This window comes from Oncorhynchus mykiss, chromosome 3, assembly GCF_013265735.2.
Source record: "Oncorhynchus mykiss isolate Arlee chromosome 3, USDA_OmykA_1.1, whole genome shotgun sequence".
Classification (NCBI taxonomy): domain Eukaryota; kingdom Metazoa; phylum Chordata; class Actinopteri; order Salmoniformes; family Salmonidae; genus Oncorhynchus; species Oncorhynchus mykiss.
The window spans coordinates 68,065,123-68,087,385 of NC_048567.1; the positions used below are offsets into that span (position 1 = coordinate 68,065,123).

The 22,263-nt window shown below is 41.5% G+C and overlaps 1 protein-coding gene across 2 annotated transcripts in view; it reads left to right on the forward strand.

Moving 5' to 3' along the window:
• Positions 1-22,263, forward strand: part of LOC110504531 (glycogen synthase kinase-3 beta) — a 56,563-nt gene that overhangs the window by 7,008 nt on the left and 27,292 nt on the right. For both annotated transcript variants that reach the window (XM_036975017.1, XM_036975018.1), the window contains exon 2: positions 17,543-17,736. In XM_036975017.1, the coding sequence (XP_036830912.1) occupies positions 17,543-17,736 (194 nt within the window). The remainder of the gene's footprint in view (positions 1-17,542; positions 17,737-22,263) is intronic.

Below are 22,263 nucleotides of genomic sequence, written 5' to 3' on the forward strand. Positions count from 1 at the left end.
CATAGGACTTCATGTTACACAATACATGTATGTTTTGTTCGCTAAAGTGCATATATATATAAAAAACATCTCATTTTACATTGGCGTGTTACGTTCAGTAGTTCTAAAACATGCGGTGATTGTGCAGAGAGCCACATCAATTTAGAGAAATACTCATCATAAATGTTGATGAAAATACAAGTGTTATACATGGAATTAGAGATATACTTCTCCTTAATGCAACCGCTGTGTCAGATTTCAAAAAAAGTTACGGAAAAAGCAAACCATGCAATAATCTGAGTACAGCCTTCAGACAACAAAGCAGCCAAAAAGATATCCGCCATATTGTGTAGTTAACATTAGTCAGAAATAGCATTATAAATATTAACTTACGTTTGATGATCTTCATCAGAATGCACTCCCAGGAATCCCAGTTCCACAATAAATGTTTGATTTGTTCGATAAAGTTAATAATTTATGTCCAAATAGCTTATTTTGTTAGGGCGTTTGGTAAACGAATCCAAACGCGTGTTCAGTTCCAGCCAAACGTCGGACGAAAAGTTCAATAAGTTATATTCCTTGTCATAGAAACTTGTCAAACTAAGTATAGAATCAATCTTTAGGATGTTTTTATCATAAATCTTCAATAATGTTCCAACCGGAGAATTCCATTGTCTGTAGAAAAGCAATGGAACGAGAGCTAACTCTCTCGTGACCGCGCCACACGAGCCTGTGGCACCGATTAGGATTTTTCAACGCCGATACCGATACCGATTATTGGAGGACCAAAAAAAGCCAATACCGATTAATCGGCCGATTTTTAAAAATGTTTTAAAAAACTTGTAATAATGACAATTACAACAATACTGAATGAAAACTTATTTTAACTTAATATAATACATCAATAAAAATCAATTTAGCCTCAAATAAATAATGAAACATGTTCAATTTGGTTTAAATAATGCAAAAACAAAGTGTTGGAGAAGTAAAACTGCAATATGTGCCATATAAATAAGCTAACGTTTGAGTTCCTTGCTATGAACATGAGAACATATGAAAGTTGGTGGTTCCTTTTAACATGAGACTTCAATAGGTAAGAGGTTTTAGGTTGTAGTTAATATAGTATTTTACTTTCTCTCTATACCATTTGTATATCATTAAACTTTGACTATTGGATGTTCTTATAGGCACTTTAGTATTGCCAGTGTAACAGTATAGCTTCCATCCCTCTCCTCGCCCCTACCTGGGCTCGAACCAGGAACACATCGACAAAAGCCACACTCGAAGCAGCGTTACCCATCACTCCACAAAAGCCACGGCCGTTGCAGAGCAAGGGGAATAACTACTCCAAGTCTCAGAGCGAGTGACGTTTGAAACGCTATTAGCGCGCACCCCATTAACTAGCTAGCTATTTCACTACGGTTAAACCAGTCATTAGGCTGATAGGCTTGAAGTCATAAACAGCGCTGTGCTTGCAAAGAGCTGCTGGCAAAACGCATGAAAGTGCTGTTTGAATGAATGCTTACGAGCCTGCTGCTGCCTACCATCGCTCAGTCAGACTGCTCTATCACATCATAGACTTAATTATAATATAATAACACACAGAAATACGAGCCTTAGGTCATTAATATGGTTGAATCCGGAAACTATCATCTCATAAAAACAAGACGTTTATTCTTTCAGTGAAATACGGAACCGTTTGGTATTTTATCTAACGGGTGGCATCCCTAAGTCTAAATATTCTTGTTACATTGTACAACCTTCAATGTTATGTCATAATTACGTAAAATTCTGGCAAATTAGTTCGCAATGAGCCAGGCGACCCAAACTGTTGCATATACCTTGACTCTGCGTGCAATGAACGCAAGAGAAGTGACACAATTTCCCATGGTTAATATTGCCTGCTAACCTGGATTTTTTTTTAGCTAAATATGCATGTTTAAAAATATATACTTCTGTGTATTGATTTTAAGAAAGGCATTGGTGTTTATGGTTAGTTACAGTCGTGCAACGATTGTGCTTTTTTCGCAAATGCACTTTTGTTAAATCATCCCCCAGTGTTACATCGATTATATGCAACGCAGGACACGCTAGATAAACTAGTAATATCATCAAAACTATGTGTAGTTAACTCATGATTATGATTGATTGATTGTTTTCTATAAGATAAGTTTAATGCTAGCTAGCAACTTACCTTGGCTTCTACTGCATTTGCGTAACAGGCAGGCTCCTCGTGGAGTGCAATGAGAGGCAGGTGGTTAGAGCGTTGGACTAGTTAACCGTAAGGTTGCAAGATTGAATCCCAGAGCTGACAAGGTAAAAATCTGTCATTCTGCCCCTGAACAAGGAAGTTAACCCACCGTTTCTAGGCCGTCATTGAAAATAAGAATGTGTTCTTAACTGACTTGCCTAGTTAAATAAAGGTGTAAAACATTTTGGGGGGCAAAATCAGCGTCCAAAAATACCAATTTCCGATTGTTATGAAAACTTGAAATCGCCCCTAATTAATCAGCCATTCCGATTAATCGGTCGACCTCTACTCACTACCCTCTGGAGAGCCTTACGGTTGTGGGCGGAGCAGTTGCCGTACCAGGCGGTGATACAGCCCGACAGGATGCTCTCGATTGTGCATCTGTAAATGTTTGTGAGTGTTTTTGTTTACAAGCCAAATTTCTTGAGCCTCCTGAGGTTGAAGAGGCACTGTTGCGCCTTCTTCACCATGCTGTCTGTGTGGGTGGACCATTTCATTTTGTCTGTGACGTGTATGCCAAGGAAATTAAAACTTTCCACCTTCTCCACTACTGTCCTGTCAATGTGGATAGGGGTGTGCTCCCTCTGCTGTTTCCTGAAGTCCAAGATCATCTCCTTTGTTTTGTTGACGTTGAGTGTGAGGTTATTTTCCTGACACCACACTCCGAGGGCCCTCACCTCCTCCCTGTAGGCCGTCTCGTTGTTGTTGGTAATCAAGCCTACCACTGTAGTGTCGTCTGCAAACTTGATGATTGAGTTGGAGGCGTGCATGGCCACGCAGTCATGGGTGAACAGGGAGTACAGGAGAAGGCTGAGAACACACCCTTGTGGGGCCCCGATGTTGAGGATCAGTGGGGTGGAGATGTTGTTTCCTACCCTCACCACCTGGGGGCATCCCGTCAGGAAGTCCAGGACCCAGTTGCACAGGGCGGGGTCTAGACCCAGGGTCTTGAGCTTAATGACGAGTTTGGAGGGTACTATGGTGTTAAGCCCGCAGGTTTTAGTAGCGGGTCCGTGACGGGGCTCGTTTTCTTTTTGAAGTCTGTGATTGACTTTAGACCCTGCCACATACCTCTCTTGTCTGAGCCGTTGAATTGCGACTGTACTTTGTCTCTATACTGATGCTTAGCTTGTTTGATTGCCTTGCGGAGGGAATAGCTACACTGTTTGTATTCGGTCATGTTTTCGGTCGCCTTGCCCTGATTAAAACCAGTGGTTCGCACTAGATAACCTCCAACGAATGACAGAATATCTGCTATTTGACAAAATCTAGTTGATGATTATACAGATAGCAGATCAGCTCATGAATAGCGGAGAGATGTAGAGAAATTGTTTAAATATCAAGATATCGCAACGCGGATCAACTCTGTTACATTTTTCCTGTGTCTACTCTCATACCGTTTGTTGATAACATATTCTTTACCGAAGCTCTCATATGGACAGCAATACGAGACAGCGCCGAAACAGGGGAAATGTTATAGCTGTATTTTGACGCATTGGCGAGACATGCATTAAATATGCAACCTATGGATTAACAGTCAATTACCATGAGGCCGGCAGTCTTTTGTATGACAATAACCTTTCATGACTGCCACAGCCCTAGTTGAAATGACTAGCACACAGCTAGAGGTCTCTTCACAGTCCCCAAGTCCAGAACAGACTATGGGAAACGTATGATACTACATAGAGCTATGACTACATGGAACTCTATTCCATATCAAGTAATTCATGCAAACAGAAAAATATGATTTGAAAAGCAGATAAACTACACCTTATGGACTGTGAAGAGACACAGGCACACATATGCATACACACACACATATGCTACCACACACACATATGCTACCACACACACTCTACACACACGTACATTGTAATATTGTTATATTGCTGTATTACGGATTTTGTATTGTAGATATGTTGTGGTAGAGTAGTGTGTAATACTGTGTTGTATTGTATATATGTTGTGGTAGAGTAGTGTGTAATACTGTGTTGTATTGTAGATATGATGTGGTAGTGTGTAATAATGTGTTGTATTGTAGATATGTTGGGGTAGAGTAGTGTGTAATACTGTGTTGTATTGTAGATATGTTGTGGTAGAGTAGTGTGTAATAATGTGTTGTATTGTAGATATGTTGTGGTAGTGTGTAATAATGTGTTGTATTGAAGATATGTTGTGGTAGAGTAGTGTGTTGTATTGTAGATATGTTGTGGTAGTGTGTGATAATGTGTTGTATTGTAGATATGTTGTGGTAGAGTAGTGTGTAATACTGTGTTGTATTGTAGATATGTTGTGGTAGAGTAGTGTGTGATAATGTGTTGTATTGTAGATATGTTGTGGTAGTGTGTAATAATGTGTTGTATTGTAGATATGTTGTGGTAGAGTAGTGTGTAATACTGTGTTGTATTGTAGATATGTTGTGGTAGTGTGTGATAATGTGTTGTATTGTAGATATGTTGTGGTAGAGTAGTGTGTAATAATGTGTTGTATTGTAGATATGTTGTGGTATTGTGTAATAATGTGTTGTATTGTAGATATGTTGGGGTAGAGTAGTGTGTAATAATGTGTTGTGTGATGTACTGTTTTATTTTGAATTGATTGGATCCCAGGAAGAGTAGCCTTGGCAGCAGCTAATGGGGATCCCTAATAAAATACAAATACAATAGAGCATGCTGGGAAATATTATAATGATGGTTTTTGAGAGTGTGTGATGATTGTACCTTTTTAGATTCAAAATATCGGGAACAAAAATGTTGACTGGTGAACACCTAACTCTCGAAGTCCTCCTGACAGAGTCTGGAATGGCTCTTTGATGTTGTCTGCAAAATGTGTCTTATGAAGGGGGCTGTGCTTTTAGATGGTTGGCTCTCCTATGTGTCTTTCTCACTCAAACACCCACTTGTACAGCTACACACAACCCCCAAGGGCCACCCACTTCCATTACAACTTCTGGTTTCAATTTTCAAAGAGGTCTCAACCCTCCAAAAAAAAAAAACATTCCCCTTGCACAATTTCTGAGGTACCGTACAGTACCATGTGAGATTATATGTGTACCTTTGAAGGTACATTATGTGTATTTTTATATTTTTGTACTCCCGGGAACAGTACTGTACCCTAAGCGTACCCTTTTTTCTGAAAGTGTAGATGATGACTTTGATTGACAAGGTGTTGTAATATCCAGCTGTCAGGTGTCTCTGCCTCAGGCCACACCCATTGGACAGTACTGCTCCAGGGGTCCTCGATTGGCCCTCAACTCTAAGAGACAGAGGGAAGGAGGAGAGAGAAAAGGAGGGGGGAGAGAGGGATGGAGGGGGGAGAGAGGGATGGAGGGGGAGAGAGAAGGAGGGGGTAGAGAGGGAGGGGGAGAGAGAGAGGTGGGAGAGGGAAGGAGAGAGAGAGAGGGGGAGGGGAGAGAGAGAGGGGAGAGAGAGAGGGGAGAGAGAGGGGGGGAGAGAGAAAGGGAGGGGAGAGAAAGGGAGGGGAGAGGGAGGGGAGAGAGAGAGAGAAAGGGGGAGAGAGATAACTGGTGGATAGATGTCTCGCTGTACATTCCAAAAACTACCCTGCTCCCCAACGTCAGCCATACACTGTAGACACTTGACCCGCTCACCCACTTGTGTGTCTGTGAATGTGACTGTGTCTGTGACTTCATTTGTGTCTGCATGTACAGTCGTGGCAAAAAGTTTTGAGAATGACACAAATATTAATTTTCACAAAGTTTGCTGCTTCAGTGTCTTTAGATATTTTTGTCAGATGTTACTATGGAATACTGAAGTATAATTACAAAAGTGTCAAAGGCTTTTATTGACAATTACATGAAGTTGATGCAAAGAGTCAATATTTGCATTGTTGACCCTTCTTTTTCAAGACCTCTGCAATCCACCCTTGTCAGGACTTCCGCCGAAGTCGGTCCCTCTCCTTGTTCAGGCGGCATTCGGCGGTCGACGTCACCGGCCTTCTAGCCATCACCGATCCACTTTTCATTTTCCATTTGTTTTGTCTTTGTTTTCTACACAACTGGTTTCAATTCCCCCCATTACATGTTCATTATTTAACCCTCTGGTTTCCCCCATGTTTGTGTGCGTGTTTGTTTTATTGTAAGTCTGTATTTGACGGCTGGTATGATTGTTGCCGGGTTTTGTTGTTACGCCCGTTTTTATTGTGTTTGTACTTGTGTTTTCTAGAATTAAATACCTTGTCCACGCATCTCAGCTCTCCTGCACCTGACTCCTTTCACCAATTACCCACAGCCTTGACAACCCTGGCATGCTGTCAATTAACTTCTGGGCCACATCCTGACTGATGGCAGCCCATTCTTGCATAATCAATGCTTGGAGTTTGTCAGGATTTGTAGGTTTTTGTTTGTCCACCTGCCTCTTGAGGATTGACCACAAGTTCTCAATGGGATTAAGGTCTGGGGAGTTTCCTGGCCATGGACCCAAAATATCGACGTTTTGTTCCCCGAGCCACTTAGTTATCACTTTTGCCTTATGTCAAGCTGCTCCATCATGTTAGAAAAGACATTGTTCTTCACCAAACTGTTCCAGGATGCTTGGGAGAAGTTGCTCTTGGAGGATGTGTTGGTACCATACTTTATTCATGGCTGTGTTCTTAGGCAAAATTGTGAAAGTAAAGTAAGTAAACTCACAACAAGATAATTATTTTCCAGTTAATGACAGAAAATAGCTTACGGTTGTGAGTGTGATGAAATAAAGCAGAGCATTCTACCGGAGAATTTAACTTTGGTGCAGGTCATGTTGTTCTTCACATTACCGTCTCTGGTAAACACACACTATATCAAATAGTGTGTATTTGTCACATGCACAGGTGTAAACGGTACAGGGAAATGGTTACTTGCATAGTGGAGTCTTTTGTTTAGATATGTAGCTAGCTAGCTAAACAACAATTAACCATAATCCCAACTCATAACGTTACTACCCTGCATAGCTAAAGCTAACCATCTAACTTAGGTTCAATGTTAGCTAGCTAGCAAGCTAACATTAGGCTATAACTAGCAATGCAAATGATTCTGAGATACAAATAATATTACTACACAGATTATACACGTAGCGTTAGCTAGCGATCCAGCCAGCTAACATTAGCTAGCTAGCTTTAACTTGCAATGAAAATTACTTTCTTACAAAATTATAAAATATACAGTACCAGTCAAAATTTTGGACACACCTACTCATTCAAGGGTTTTTCTTTATTTTTACTATTTTCTACATTGTACAATAATAGTGAAGACATCAAAGCTATGAAATAACACATATGGAATCATGTAGTAACCAAAAAAGTGTTAAACAAATCAAAATATACTTGAGATTTGAGATTCTTCAAAGTAGCCACCCTTTGCCTTGATGACAGCTTTGCACACTTTTGGCAAGTAACAGACACATCTCAACATCAACTGTTCAGAGTAGACTGTTTGAATCAGGCCTTCATAGTCAAATTGCTGCAAATAAACCACTACTAAAGGACACCAATAAGAAGAAGAGACTTGGACATGGCCCAAGCAAGAGCAATGGACATTAGACCGGTGGAAATCTGTCCTTTGGTCTGATGAGTTAAAATTTGAGATTTTTGGTTCCAACTGCCGTGTCTTTGTGAGACAGAGAGTAGGGTAGGTGAACGGATGTGGTTCCCACCCTGAAACATGGAGGAGGAGTTGTGATGGTGTAGGGGTGATTTGTTATTAAGGCACATGCAAGTTCACATGTTACAGAAGGCTTTTCTGCCCAAAAAAATGCATTTTGATAAAAAAATTAATGTTCACTTTCAAATGCCTCTCCTGTGAAGCAGTGACGTGCGACATACACCTAGTTTCCTGAAACAAGTCACATTTAGGGACTGGGTCAACAATGGACTAATGAAAGAAATACCAACAAATAGTTTTCCTTTAACTTTAGGCTATTTACTAAATTACAAACATAATATTGAATTGTGGTTGACAATGCAAACAAATATCAACATTTAAAGGTTATGTATTTACAGCTTAGGTAGTTCTATATGAGCCAGCGGCTTAATCCCATTCTTTAACAAAAACAATCTGGGTTGAGTTGGAGACGCAAATCCAACAAATAATTTGTTGACTTTTCGACAAGTTAATAGGCTATTTGTTGTATTTCAAAAGTGTTATTGAATTGTGTTTGGTGGTCAACGCAACCAACATTTGTAAGGAGATGTATCTTCTGCTTGGATAGTTCAATCTGTGCCACAGACTTAGTCTGGTTTTAATTCCAGTTTGTCTACAATTCATAATTGAAATGTTGGACTCACGTCTCCATCTCAACCAAAAATGTAAGTAAAAAAAATAGGACTAAATCAAATTAAACTTTAAATGCACTATACATAAAGTTTGATTTGATTTAGTCCTAATGTTTTCATTTAGATTTTTATTTGAGATGGAGATGTTAATTCTTATTTTGTAGACAAAATGGAATTAAAGCCAGACTAAGTTAGTGGCACCCTGTTAAATACTACTTGAGTAAAAGTCTAAAAGTATTTGGTTTTAGATATACAAAGAGGGCTGTGAAACAATTAATATTTTCTGGCAACAATTTTTTTACCTTTAATTTCAATTTTTTAAAAGCTCGTAAACTCATATTGGCAAATGCTGTAGTTTAGATCTTATTTTACATAATCATGTTTTTTTTCAACATGCTTTTTAATTCATGACGCCATCACTTTTGGCAGAAATGCAGAAACAGGCGATGTGGAGGTAAGGGCTAAGGTTGTGTGTTTGCTTGTGTATTTGTGTGTGGGTGTTTGTGGATGATGTGGAAGTTTGTTATGGTTTCAGGAAGTGAAGAGGCGTTCTTGAAACAATCCCGCTGGATGGTATAAGCAGAGTTCTATACCCGTCCAACCCCTCTCTCTCTCTCTCTCTTTCCCTCCCTCCTCTAGTTTCTTTCTTTTCTCCCTTTCTTGTTTGTGAAGTCTATTTTGGTCATTTTTTTTGTGTCACAGAACCCCACTTCTTTTCCTGCACACCCAGTCAGGAAGAGATTTTTATTTATTTTTTCACCTTTATTTAACCAGGTAAGCTAGTTGAGAACAAGTTCTCATTTGCAACTGCGACCTGGCCAAGATAAAGCATAGCAGTTCGACACATACAACAACACAGAGTTACACATGGAACAAAAAAAACATACAGTCAATAACACAGTAGAAAAAAAGAAAACAAAGTCTATATACAGTGAGTGCAAATTAGGTCAAATAAGGGAGTTAAGACAATAAATAGGCCATGGTGGCGAAGTAATTACAATACAGCAATAAACACTGGAATGGTAGATGTGCAAAAGATGGATGTGCAAGTAGAGATACTGTGGTGCAAAAGGAGCAAAAATAAATAAATACAGTATGGGGATGAGGTAGATAGATGGGCTGTATACAGATGGACTATGAACAGGTGCAGTGATCTGTGAGCTGCTCTGACAGCTGGTTCTTAAAGCTAGTGAGGGAGATGGGAATCTCCAGCTTCAGTGATGCTGTGTGTGTGTGTGTGCGTGCGTTTCCGCAGGTGGCCCAGTCGCATCCAGAGCAGGTCTAATTGCTGAGTGTGTGAGTGTTGTCTCTGATTGGGGTTAAAGACTGCACCACTGCAGGGCTGCTGGAGTAATACTGCTGCTTAACCTTTCCTCTGGCACACACACACACCATCAACCAAATGAATGTTTTCCTTTTCCGGTACAGCATTTATCCACTGTCTCATTTGGACAGGTTCAGAAGCTGTAAGTAGGCATTCAGTAGTAATATGTCTTGTTTCTTGGTGCTCAGTCAGTGTCAAGGCTTTAGCCCCAGTTCACTGTCTCCTCTGCATCGTGGCCATGGTGACTAGACTGGGTCAGGTTAGTGTTGACTCAGCAGCATTAATACACATCAGACTCATCCAGCTGAACTTCTCACTGCCTGCCCGCCTGTCAGCACTGCATCTACACTCACCACAGGAGCAGCTGCTACTGTGGTCTCACTGCAGTGCGTGTGTGTGCTGACAGTGGTCCATGTCCGTGATAGAACCACTCTGTGTACTATCTCAACACATTCAGGTTGGATGATATGGAATAAGGAAAGGAAGCCTTATATTGAAGATATTTATTTTATTTTATTTTAGCTAATGTGAAATCTACTTTCCCTGGGTCTTGTGTAAGGGATGGATAATGTAAATGTGACTTGGCTGTCTGTGAGAACTTTAGACAGAGGTTTAGTATTTTAGCTGGCTAGGGAGAGTCTCTGAGTTTCTAGATTTGAGTGGGAGGGAGATCCAGTGTGTATAGATGTCAAGTGTGAGTGAGAGTTAGGCAGTATGGCCGCCAGAGCTGTCCATTTTTTTTTACATAGGCATTGACATTCATGGATGATTATAATATGAACAGATTTCATTCATAGCTTGATTTGCAGTTGGTGGTTGGGGTGGGTGCTGTGCAGTTTTGGGGTTGAGGTAGGTGTGGTAACAGGGCTGGGGCCTTGGCCCGGGGATGTATAGTGGTGGTATGGCTGCAGCATGCACCATGACATGCGACACACACGCTATGCTAGGCAGTTCTGGTTATCCTTTAACAAGAAGACAACAGAGACTTTAACCCTGACACACACGCACACGCACGCACGCACGCACACACACTCTCTAGTGCACTTCAGTTTAAACCCACTTAAACAGGAGTAGGCGTTCTCATTAATCCTAAGGGAAAGGCATGCCGTGCAATTTACTGTAGAGGAAGGAACTAGAGGAGAGGGGGACATTTATAGGAGGAGAAGAAGAAAGCTTGTATGTGAAAATTATATTTCGTCTAGGTTGGCCAGGCTCTCAGATTTACATTTAACATTTTAGTAATTTAGCAGATGCTCTTATCCAGAGCAATTTACATGAGCAATTAGGGTTAAGTGCCTTGCTCATACTGCAGCATTACGGGTCTTGACTGAACTACAATCATGTGTTTAAAAATCTAAACCATGCAAGTTGCTGGCTGATATTCAAACCCAGTCCCATTAATGTTTAGTAAAGAATGACTGTTACAATGTGTATGATTGCGTAATATCATGCAAGTGTGTCAGGCTTCATAATATAACTCTAATTTTTTAAATTTTTATTTCACCTTTATTTAACCAGGTAAGCTAATTGAGAACAAGTTCTCATTTACAACTGCGACCTGGCCAAGACAAAGCAAAGCAGTGCGACACAAACAACGATACAGAGTTATACATGGAATAAACAAGCGTACAGTCAATAACACAATAGAAAAAATAAAGTCTATATACAGCGTGTGCAAATGGCGTGAGGAGATAGGCAATAAATAGGCCATAGTAGCGAAGTAATTACAGTTCAGCAAATTAACACTGGAGTGATAGATGAGCAGATGGTGATGTGCAAGTAGAAATACTGGTGTGCAAAAGAGGAGAAAAGTAAATAAAACAGTATTGGATGAGGTAGGTAGATTGCGTCAGCTATTTACAGATGGGCTATGTACTGCTGCAGCGATCGGTTAGCTGCTCTGATAGCTGAAGTTTAAAGTTAGTGAGGGAAATATAAGTCTCCAGCGCAGCGATTTTTGCAATTCGTTCCAGTCATTGGCAGCAGATAATTGGAAGGAAAGGCAGCCAAAGGAGGTGTTGGCTTTGGGGATGACCAGTGAGATATACCTGCTGGAGCGCGTGCTACGGGTGGGTGTTGTTATCATGACCATGAGCTGAGATAAGGCAGAGCTTTACCTAGCATAGACTTATAGATGACCTGGAGCCAGTGGGTCTGGCGACGAATATGTAGCGAGGTGCCAGCCGACTAGAGCATACAGGTTGCAGTGGTGGGTGGTATATGGGGCTTTGGTGACAAAACAGATGGCACTGTGATAAACTGCATCCAGTTTGCTGAGTAGAGTTTGGAAGCTATTTTGTAAATGACATCGCCGAAGTCAAGGATCGGTAGGATAGTCAGTTTTACGAGGTTATGTTTGGCGGCGTGAGTGAAGGATGCTTTGTTGCGAAAAAGGAAGCTGTTTCTAGATGTCATTTTGGATGGGAGATGTTTAATATGAATCTGGAAGGAGAGTTTACAGTCTAGCCAGACACCTAGGTATTTGTAGTTGTCCACATATTCTAAGTCAGAACCGTCTAGAGTTGTGATGCTAGTCGGGCGGGCGGGTGCGGGCAGTGAACGGTTGAACAGCATGCATTTGGTTTTACTAGCGTTGAACCTTTCTAGCGCAGGCGTTCCGCTAGCGGAATCCCTCTGCAATGTTCAGCTGAAAAGGCAGCGAGCGAAATTCAAAAATATTTTTTAGAAATATGTAACTTTCACACATTAACAAGTCCAATTCAGCAAATGAAAGATAAATGTCTTGTTAATTAATCTTCCCATCGTGTCCGATTTCAAAAATGCTTTACAGCGAAAGCACAACATATGATTATGTGAGGTCATAGCCAAGTAAAAAAGACAAACATTTTTCCAGCCACAGATAGGAATAAAAAAAACAGAAATATAGATAAAATTCATCATTAACCTTTGATGATCTTCATCAGATGACACTCATAGGACATCATGTTTCACAATACATGTATGTTTTGTTCGATAATGTCCATATTTATATCCAAAAATCTCAGTTTACATTGGCGCATTACGTGCAGTAATGTTTTGATTCCATAATAAACATTGATAAAAGATACAACTGTTATTCACAGAATTAAAAAATAGACTTCTCCTTAATGCAACCGCTGTGTCAGATTTCAAAAAAACTTTACGGAAAAAGCATTATCTGAGAACGGCGCTCAGAGCCCAATCCAGCTGGAGAAATATCCGCCATTTTGGGGTCAAAATAAGTTAGAATTAACACTATAAATATTCACTTACCTTTGTTCAGTTCGACAATAAATGACTGATTTGTTCCATAAAGTTCCATAAAGTCCATCATTTATGTCCAAATAGCCACTTGTTGTTAGCGTGTTCAGCCCAGTAATCCATCTTCATGAGGCGCGAGCACTTCGTCCAGACAAAAACTTGAAAAGTTCCGTTACAGGTCGTAGAAACAAGTCAAACGATGTATGGAATCAATCTTTAGGATGTTTTTAACATATAATATCAATATTGTTCCAACCGGAGAATTCCTGTCTGAGCCTGAGACACTCTGCCAGACCACTGACTCGAACAGGTCTCATGAGCCCCTCCTTTATAGTAGAATCCTCAAACCAGTTTCTAAAGACGGTTGACATCTAGTAGAAGCCGTAGGAAGTGCAACTTGACTCCATAGACACTGTGTATTCGGTAGGCCAAGCTCTGAAAAACTACAAACCTCAGATATCCCACTTCCTGGTTGGATTTTTCTCAGGTTTTTGCCTGCCATATGAGTTCTGTTATACTCACAGACATCATTCAAACAGTTTTAGAAACGTCAGAGTGTTTTCTATCCAATACTAATAATAATATGCATATATTAGCATCTAGGACAGAGTAGGAGGCAGTTCACTCTGGGTACGCTATTCATCCAAATGTGAAATTGCTGCCCCCTATCCCAAAAAGGTTAAGAGCCGTTGGAGGTCACGGAAGGAGTGTTGTATGGCATTGAAGCTTGTTCGGAGGTTAGTTAACACAGTGTCCAAATAAGGGCCAGATGTATACAGAATGGTGTCGTCTGTGTTGAGTTGGATCAGGGAATCACCCACAGCAAGAGCGACATCCTTGCTATATACAGAGAAAAGAGTCGGCCTGAGAATTGAACCCTGTGGTACCCCCATAGAGACTGCCAGAGGTCCGGACAACAGGCCCTCCGATTTGACACACTGAACTCTGTCTGAGAAGTAGTTGGTGAACCAGGCGAGGCAGTCGTTTGAGAACCCAAGGCTGTTGAGTCTGCCGAAAAGAATATGGTGATTGACAGAGTCGAAAGCCTTGGCCAGGTCGATGAATACAACTGCACAGTACTGTCTTTTATCAATGGCGGTTATGATATCGTTTAGTACCTTGAGCGTGGCTGAGGTGCATCCGTGACCAGCTTGTAAACCAGATTGCACAGCGGAGAAGGTATGGTGGGATTCGAAATGGTCAGTGATCTGTTTATTACCTTGGCTTTAGAAAGGCATGGCAGGATGGATATAGGTCTATAACAGTTTGGATCTAGAGTGTCACCCACTTTGAAGAGGGGGATGACTGTGGCAGCTTTCCAATCTTTAGGGATCTCAGACTAAATGAAAGAGAGGTTGAACAGACTGGTAATAGGGGTTGCAACAATGGCAGCAGATAATTTTAGAAAGAGATTGTCTAGCCCAGCTGATTTGTACGGGTCCAGGTTTTGCAGCTCTTTCAGAACATCTGCTATCTCGATTTGGGTGAAGGACAGGCTGGGGAGGCATGGGCAAGTACAGTGAGGCAGAAAAGTATTTAGTCAGCCACCAATTGTGCAAGTTCTCCCACTTAAAAAGACGAGAGAGGCCTGTAATTTTCATCATAGGTACACTTCAACTATGACAGACAAAATTTGAAAAAAAAATCCAGAAAATCACATTGTAGGATTCTTAATGAATTTATTAGCAAATTATGGTGGAAAATAAGGGGCATGCTTATTTAAGATGGTGAGGAAATGTATTTTAAAGACCGACCAGGCATCCTCTACTGACGGGATGAGGTCAATATCCTTCCAGGATACCCGGGCCAGGTCGATTAGAAAGGCCTGCTCGCAGAAGTGTTTTAGGGAGAGTTTGACAGTGATGATTGGTGGTCGTTTGACCGCGGACCCATAGCGGATACAGGCAATGAGGCAGTGATTGCTGAGATCCTGATTGAATACAGCAGAGGCGTATTTAGAGGGCAAGTTGGTCAGGATAATATCTATGAGGGTGTCCATGTTTACGGATTTGCGGTTGTACCTGGTAGGTTCCTTGATCATTTGTGTGAGATTGAGGCCATCTAGCTTAGATTGTAGGACTGCCGGGGTGTCAAGCATATCCCAGTCACCTAACAGAACAAACTCTGAAGATAGATGGGAGGCAATCAATTCACATATGTTGTCCAGGGCACAGCTGGGAGCTGAGGGGTGTCTATAACAGGCGGCAAAAGTGAGAGACTTATTTCTGGAGAGATTAGAAGCTCGAACTGTTTGGGCATAGACCTGGATAGTATGACATAACTTTGCAGGCTATCTCTGGTGTAGATTGCAACTCCTCCCCTTTGACAGTTCTATCTTGACAGAAAATGCAGTTGGGTATGGACATTTTTGGTGGCCTTCCTAAGCCAGGATTCAGTCACGGGAAGGACATCAGGGTTTGCGGAGTGTGTTAAAGCAGTGAGTAAAACAAACTTAGGGTGGAGGTTTCTGATGTTAACATGCATGAAACCAAGGCCTTTTCGGTTACAGAAGTCAACAATTGAGAGTGCCTGGGGACACGCAGGGCCTGGGTTAACCTACACATTACCCGAGGAACAGAGGAGAAGTAGGATGAGGGTACGGCTAAAGGCGATCAAAACTGGTCATCTAGTGCATTGGGGACAGAGAATAAAAGGAGCAGATTTCTGAGCGTGGTAGAATAGATTCAGGGCATAATGTACAGACAGGGATATGGTGGGGTGTGGGTACAGTGGAGGTAAACCCAGGCACCGAGTGATGATAAGAGAGGTTGCATCTCTGGACGGGCTAGTTATGCTGGGTGAGGTCACCGCATGTGTGGGAGGTCGGACAAAGGAGATATCTGAGGCATGTTGAGTGGGACTAGGGCCTCAGCAGTAAACTAAATCAATGATAACTATCCTAAACAACGGTGTACAAGGCATATTGACATTTTGAGAGAGACATAAAGCGAGGCATAAAGTAATCACAGGTGTTGATTGTGAGAGCTAGCTAAGACAACAAAGGGTAGGACAACAACAGCTAATAAGCTAAGACAACAACAACAGGTAAAATGCCGATGAATGGGCAGAGAGGGTCGGTTAACTACACACAGGGCCTGAGTTCGAGGCTGGGGCCAACAGATAAACAAAAAATAAACAAAATGGAGTACCGTGATTAATGAACAGTCCAGCTGTCACGCCCTGACCTTAGAGAACCTTTTTATTTATCTATTTGGTTAGGTCGGGGTGTGATTAGGGTGGGCATTCTAGTTTTTCGTTTTCTATGTTGGCCTGGTATGGTTCCCAATCAGAAGCAGCTGTCTATCGTTGTCTCTGATTGGGGATCATATTTAGGCAGCCTTTTCCCACCTGTTGTTTGTGGGATCTTGTTTGTGTGTAGCTGCCTGTGAGCAGCCCAGAACGTCAGGTTTCATTTTTCTTCTGTTTTGTTTGGTGAGTTTCATATTTATTAAACGTGTAATTCTACGCACGCTGCGCCTTGGTCTAATCATTCAGACGAGCATGACACCAGCAGGCATCCACTATGAAGCCAAGTGCTCATAGGGTCCAGTGAACAGCAATAGATGGAACAGGGAAGCTTCGGGGTAGTCCTTACTACGCTAGCACGCCGGAGACACGGCGTTAAAAGTTAACGTGTCAGTTAGCGAGTGTGTCAGGCTTCGTAATATAACTCTGACAGTGTGATCCTGTGAGTGTGTCTGGCTTCGTAATATAACTCTGACAGTGTGATCCTGTGAGTGTGTCTGGCTTCGTAATATAACTCTGACAGTGTGATCATGCTAGTGTTTCAGGCTTCGTAATATAACTCTGACAGTGTGATCATGCGAGTGTGTCTGGCTTCGTAATATAACTCTGACAGTGTGATCATGCAAGTGTGTCAGGCTTCGTAATATAACTCTGACAGTGTGATCCTGTGAGTGTGTCTGGCTTCGTAATATAACTCTGACAGTGTGATCCTGTGAGTGTGTCTGGCTTCGTAATATAACTCTGACAGTGTGATCATGCTAGTGTGTCAGGCTTCGTAATATAACTCTGACAGTGTGATCATGCGAGTGTGTCAGGCTTCGTAATATAACTCTGACAGTGTGATCCTGTGAGTGTCAGGCTTCGTAATATAACTCTGACAGTGTGATCATGCGAGTGTGTCAGGCTTCGTAATATAACTCTGACAGTGTGATCCTGTGAGTGTGTCTGGCTTCGTAATATAACTCTGACAGTGTGATCATGCTAGTGTGTCAGGCTTCGTAATATAACTCTGACAGTGTGATCATGCTAGTGTGTCAGGCTTCGTAATATAACTCTGACAGTGTTATCATGCTAGTGTGTCAGGCTTCGTAATATAACTCTGACAGTGTGATCATGTGAGTGTGTCTGTCATCTAGTCTCGCTTGTTTATTTGTCATTAGACACACTCTTCACTTAAGGTCACTGAAGACTATCTCACCCCTTCTCTACCCTCATCCTCTCTGTACCTCCTGTAGGGGACAAGGATGGCAGTAAGGTGACAACGGTGATGGCCACCCCAGGCCAAGGGCCCGACAGGCCCCAAGAGGTCAGCTATACAGACACCAAGGTGATTGGGAACGGCTCCTTCGGAGTGGTCTACCAGGCCAAGCTGTGTGACTCTGGAGAGCTGCTGGCCATCAAGAAGGTTCTGCAGGACAAGAGGTTTAAGGTGAGAGAGACTGCAGGGTGCTCCCAGACACACACACACATTTCTCTGATCTCATGAAACGATGACATCATTCTTGTCTTTTCAAAGATAACATCCTTCATTCATCTTTCTGTTGAAGTCTTTTTCTTCCATCCTTTCTTTGTAACGGATGACTTTCATTCAGAGTGGGTTCTACTATAAAGGATGACTCCTTCCATTCACACTACTGTTCTCTGGTCTTTTGTGAATGGATTACAGGCTCCACACTCTGTTAGTAGAACTAAGAGAGAGACAAACACACACACTATACAGGTGTCCCTCAGTTCCCTGCCACTCTCTAGTCTAGTTCCACTACTACAGAAACAAACTCCTATATCTACATCTGCTCAGTAGTAGCAGTGAATGCACAGGTGGCTGTGCAATGTAGCATTGTGTTTTGCGTGTGTGTGCGTGTCAAGGTCCAGATTGTCGCCATGTTAACCCAATTTCTCCTAGGACTGACGATACCATCACTATCTCAATGTGGGGCTGTGAATAGGACTGACTGTTGTGTTGCTGTTGTCTTTGTTAGGTCACTAGCTTTGCCCTCAGAAGTCTTGGACTTATTATCCTAATTGTTAGCTTTGGAGCAGCAGATGTACTGAAGCATTTGGTTTGACTACTTTGTGATACAGAGTGCAGTGATGTGTGCTGAAACTATTGCCCATAATAAAGCGTAATGCACTTTGTAAAACTGTGTTCAGTGGCTTCAATACAGTGGTAACTGCATTCATATAGACCAGGGGTGTCAAATTCACTCCATGGAGTGCCTAGTGTCTTTTAGGTTTTTGTGTTTTCCTTTCATATAAGACCTAGACAACCAGGTGAGGAGAGGTGCAAAAATCGGCAGACACTCAGTCCTCAGTGGAATGAGTTTGACACATGATATAGATAATATCACCATAGTCTAAGACCGGAAGGAATGTTGACTGAATTATTTGTTTTCTGCTATTTAACAAAAAGCATGACCAGTCCTATAAAATAAGCCCATTTTAATTCTTAAAGTTAGACTCAGCTAAATGTCGTTGCCACAAGCAGCAGCACAGATATTGAGATGAGTGAGATGCAAGGCTTCACTCTCACAGTCTCACACATTCTCACACAGTCTCAGTCTCACAGTCTCACACAGTCACTGTATCGCCTGTCGTCGGACGGAGTGGACCAAAGCGCAGCTTGAAAAGTGTTCATGATTTATTTTATTATCAAAAAAACACTTGAACAAAGCAACAAAACGAAAGCTAACAGTTCTGTCAGGTAACAGAGACTAAACAAAAAATAATTACCCACAAACACAGGTGGGAAAAAGGCTGCCTAAGTATGATTCCCAATCAGAGACAACGATAGACAGCTGCCTCTGATTGGGAACCACACTCGGCCAAAACAAAGAAATAGACAACAAAGAATGCCCACCCCAAATCACATCCTGACCTCACCAAATAGAGAGATAAAACGGCTCTCTAAGGTCAGGGCGTGACAGTCACACCCAGTATGTGCACGTGTTCACTTCACACTGTTCACAGTGAGGTAGCCAGGGAAGTTTCGACGTGGAAATGATTTTCTGCATCTCCGTCATCGATGAGTCTTACCTTTTTTAAGTTCTTGACTAATTCATTCAAATGCTTTTTGAAGGAAAAGACTATCATCAATCCAGATGCCTATAAGCAGGAGCACGATCAATGAGCCATCCAATGTACGCATGCATAAATCATCAGATCATTTCTTACCTGATTTGGAAAATAACATATACTTCATTTTACCTGCATTAAGTACCAATTTCAGTTCTGCAAGGCAATAGCATACACAAGTGTCATCTGCACACAGGTGAAATATATATTTTTTAAAGATAAACCAATATTCTTAATGTAAATAGTGAACAGAACCAAGAATCAATCCTTATGGGACACCCTTTGTTATGTCCAGAAAACTGGATTCAACACCATCAGTAAATACACACTGCCTTCTGACCGTTTAATCATTTTCAAATCAGTTACTTGCAGATGGGTTCTTAGGCTGCGTTTAGACAGGCAGCCTAATTCTGATCTTTTTCAATTAATTGGTCTTTTGACCAATCACATTTAGATCTTTTTCAGAATTGGGCAGCCTGTATAAAATCAGCCCGAGTCAGATGTAGAGGTTTGGGTGTTCTGTTTTTCCTTTATAGCAGCCAACCCCCCTCGTTTTCTTTTCTCTTTCTCCCTCACTCCCTATGTGTGGACTGTTATGAAGAATGAACTCAATGAGTATTGAGCGCTAAGTCTCCTCACATGACTGCTGCACACACACGCAAACACATGCGAACAGTTCATACACACCAACATCTTTGTCTCCTCCTCTGTTTCTCTCTCTTTCTGCAGTGTGCCTCACTGGGAGCTTTGTGACCAGTCGGCACATGTGCACACACACACACACACACACACACACACACACACGTGAGCAGGCTCTGTACCATAATGCAGCTGCCTAAAGTAACTGTGTGTGTTCTAGTGTCAGGCGCTGGGTGGGCTCAGGCTTCTCCCAGTGTATCTTGGGATATGTCCCTCTGGACTTTTTTGAGGGATCATATTTCAGCCCAGTGGAAGAATTACAGTGTAATACCCATAGTGTGTAAGTATAGAGTGTGTGTGCTTGTACTCTGCATAGTCAGGGCTATAAATGAAAAATAATATTGCTCCCAGCTTTAAAACGTTAGGAGCACAACATAACATTTACTAACACCATAAAATAAGATATATAGCCTATATGAATTCTAGCTACTTCTGAAGCACATGTTGTGCCCTAGAAACTAATATTTAACACGGTAAATGAATTAGTTTAATATAAAAACTAAAATGTTGAAACATACCTGTCATTGAAATTAAAAAGATTTGTCTCTATTAAGAGCAAGTTTGTGATGAGGACATGCAAGATATCTGTCATTCATCCATTGCTATGACCAGTGATCTCCTGAAGAAGCTATCCCCTTTCCTTTCTTTCTGTGCCCCCACATGTTAGGATATACTGGTTAAGTCACCAGGTTGTTAGCTAGCTAGCTAATGAGGTAACAAATATGACTGAACAAAGTGTAAAACAAATGTGGCCCGTGAATGGCCTATGACATGGTTTATGAATGTAAAAAAGTAACTCAAATAAACTTACTCTGAATCCATTTTTTTCTCCTGTCTTGAATGAAGACATTCTATTTTGCGATCTCACAAAATAAATGTGAAATCTTTGAGGAGAAGTTCAATCAGTGAATCAGGTCATCTCCATGGTAACCAGAGACTTTCTGCCATACATGCCTTCAAACTACCGTAAAACCCCTTAAGGTGCTTTGAGGGGCTCTCTGCAGCACCCTTAAACCATTTCCTCAGATAAGAAGAAATGGTTCCTTAAGGTAAATCATTAAGGGAAACGGTGAAACTTTTGTCTTTGTTAACCCTCCTTTGGCAGCAATAACCTCAACCAAATATGTTCTGTCGTTGCGGATCAGACCTGCACAACGGTCTGAAGTAATTTTGGGCCATTCCTCTTTACAAAATTGTTTCAGTTTAGCAATATTCTTGGGATGTCTGGTGTGAACTACTCTTTTGAGGTCATACCACAGCGTCTCAATCGGGTTGAGGTCAGGACTGACTGGGCCACTCCAGAAGGCGTATTTTCGTCTGCTGAAGCCATTCTGTTGTTGATTTACTTCTGTGTTTTTGGTCGTTGTCCTGTTGCATCACACAACTTCTGTTGAGCTTCAATTGGCGGACAGATGGCCTAACATTCTCCAGCAAAATGTGTTGATAAACTTGGGAATTAATTTTACCTTCGATGATAGCAAGTTGTCCAGACCCTGAGGCAGCAAAACAGCCCCAAACCATGATGCTCCCTCCCGTGTTTTACGTATCGTAGACTCATCAACAGAGATGTTAGCATGTTCCAGAGATTTATGTAAGTCTTTAGCTGACACTAGGATTCTTCTTAACCTCATTGAACATTCTACGCTGTGCTCTTGCAGTCATCTTTGCAGGACGGCCACTACTAAGGAGAGTAGCAACAGTGCTGAACGTCATCCTTTTATAGACTATTTGTCTTTCCGTGGACTGATGAACAGCAAGGCTTTTAGAGATACTTTTGTAACCCTTTCCAGCTTTATGCAAGTCAACCATTCTTAATCTTACGTCTTCTGAGATCTCTTTTGTTCGAGGCATGGTTCACATCAGGCAATGTTTCTTGTGAATTGCAAACAAAATTGTTGTGAACGTTTTTTATAGGGCAAAGCAGCTCTAACCAATATCTCCAATCTTGTCTCATTGATTGGACTCCAGCTTAGCTGACTCCTGACTCCAATTAGCTTTTGGAGAAGTCATTAGCCTAGGGGTTCACATACTTTTCCCAGCCTACGCTGTTAATTTTTAAATTATGTATTAAATATAGACAAGAAAAATACAATAATTTTTGTGTTATTAGTTTAAGCACACTATGTTTGTCTATTGTTGTGACTGAGATCATCAGATCAAGTTTGATGACCAAGTGTTTGTAAAT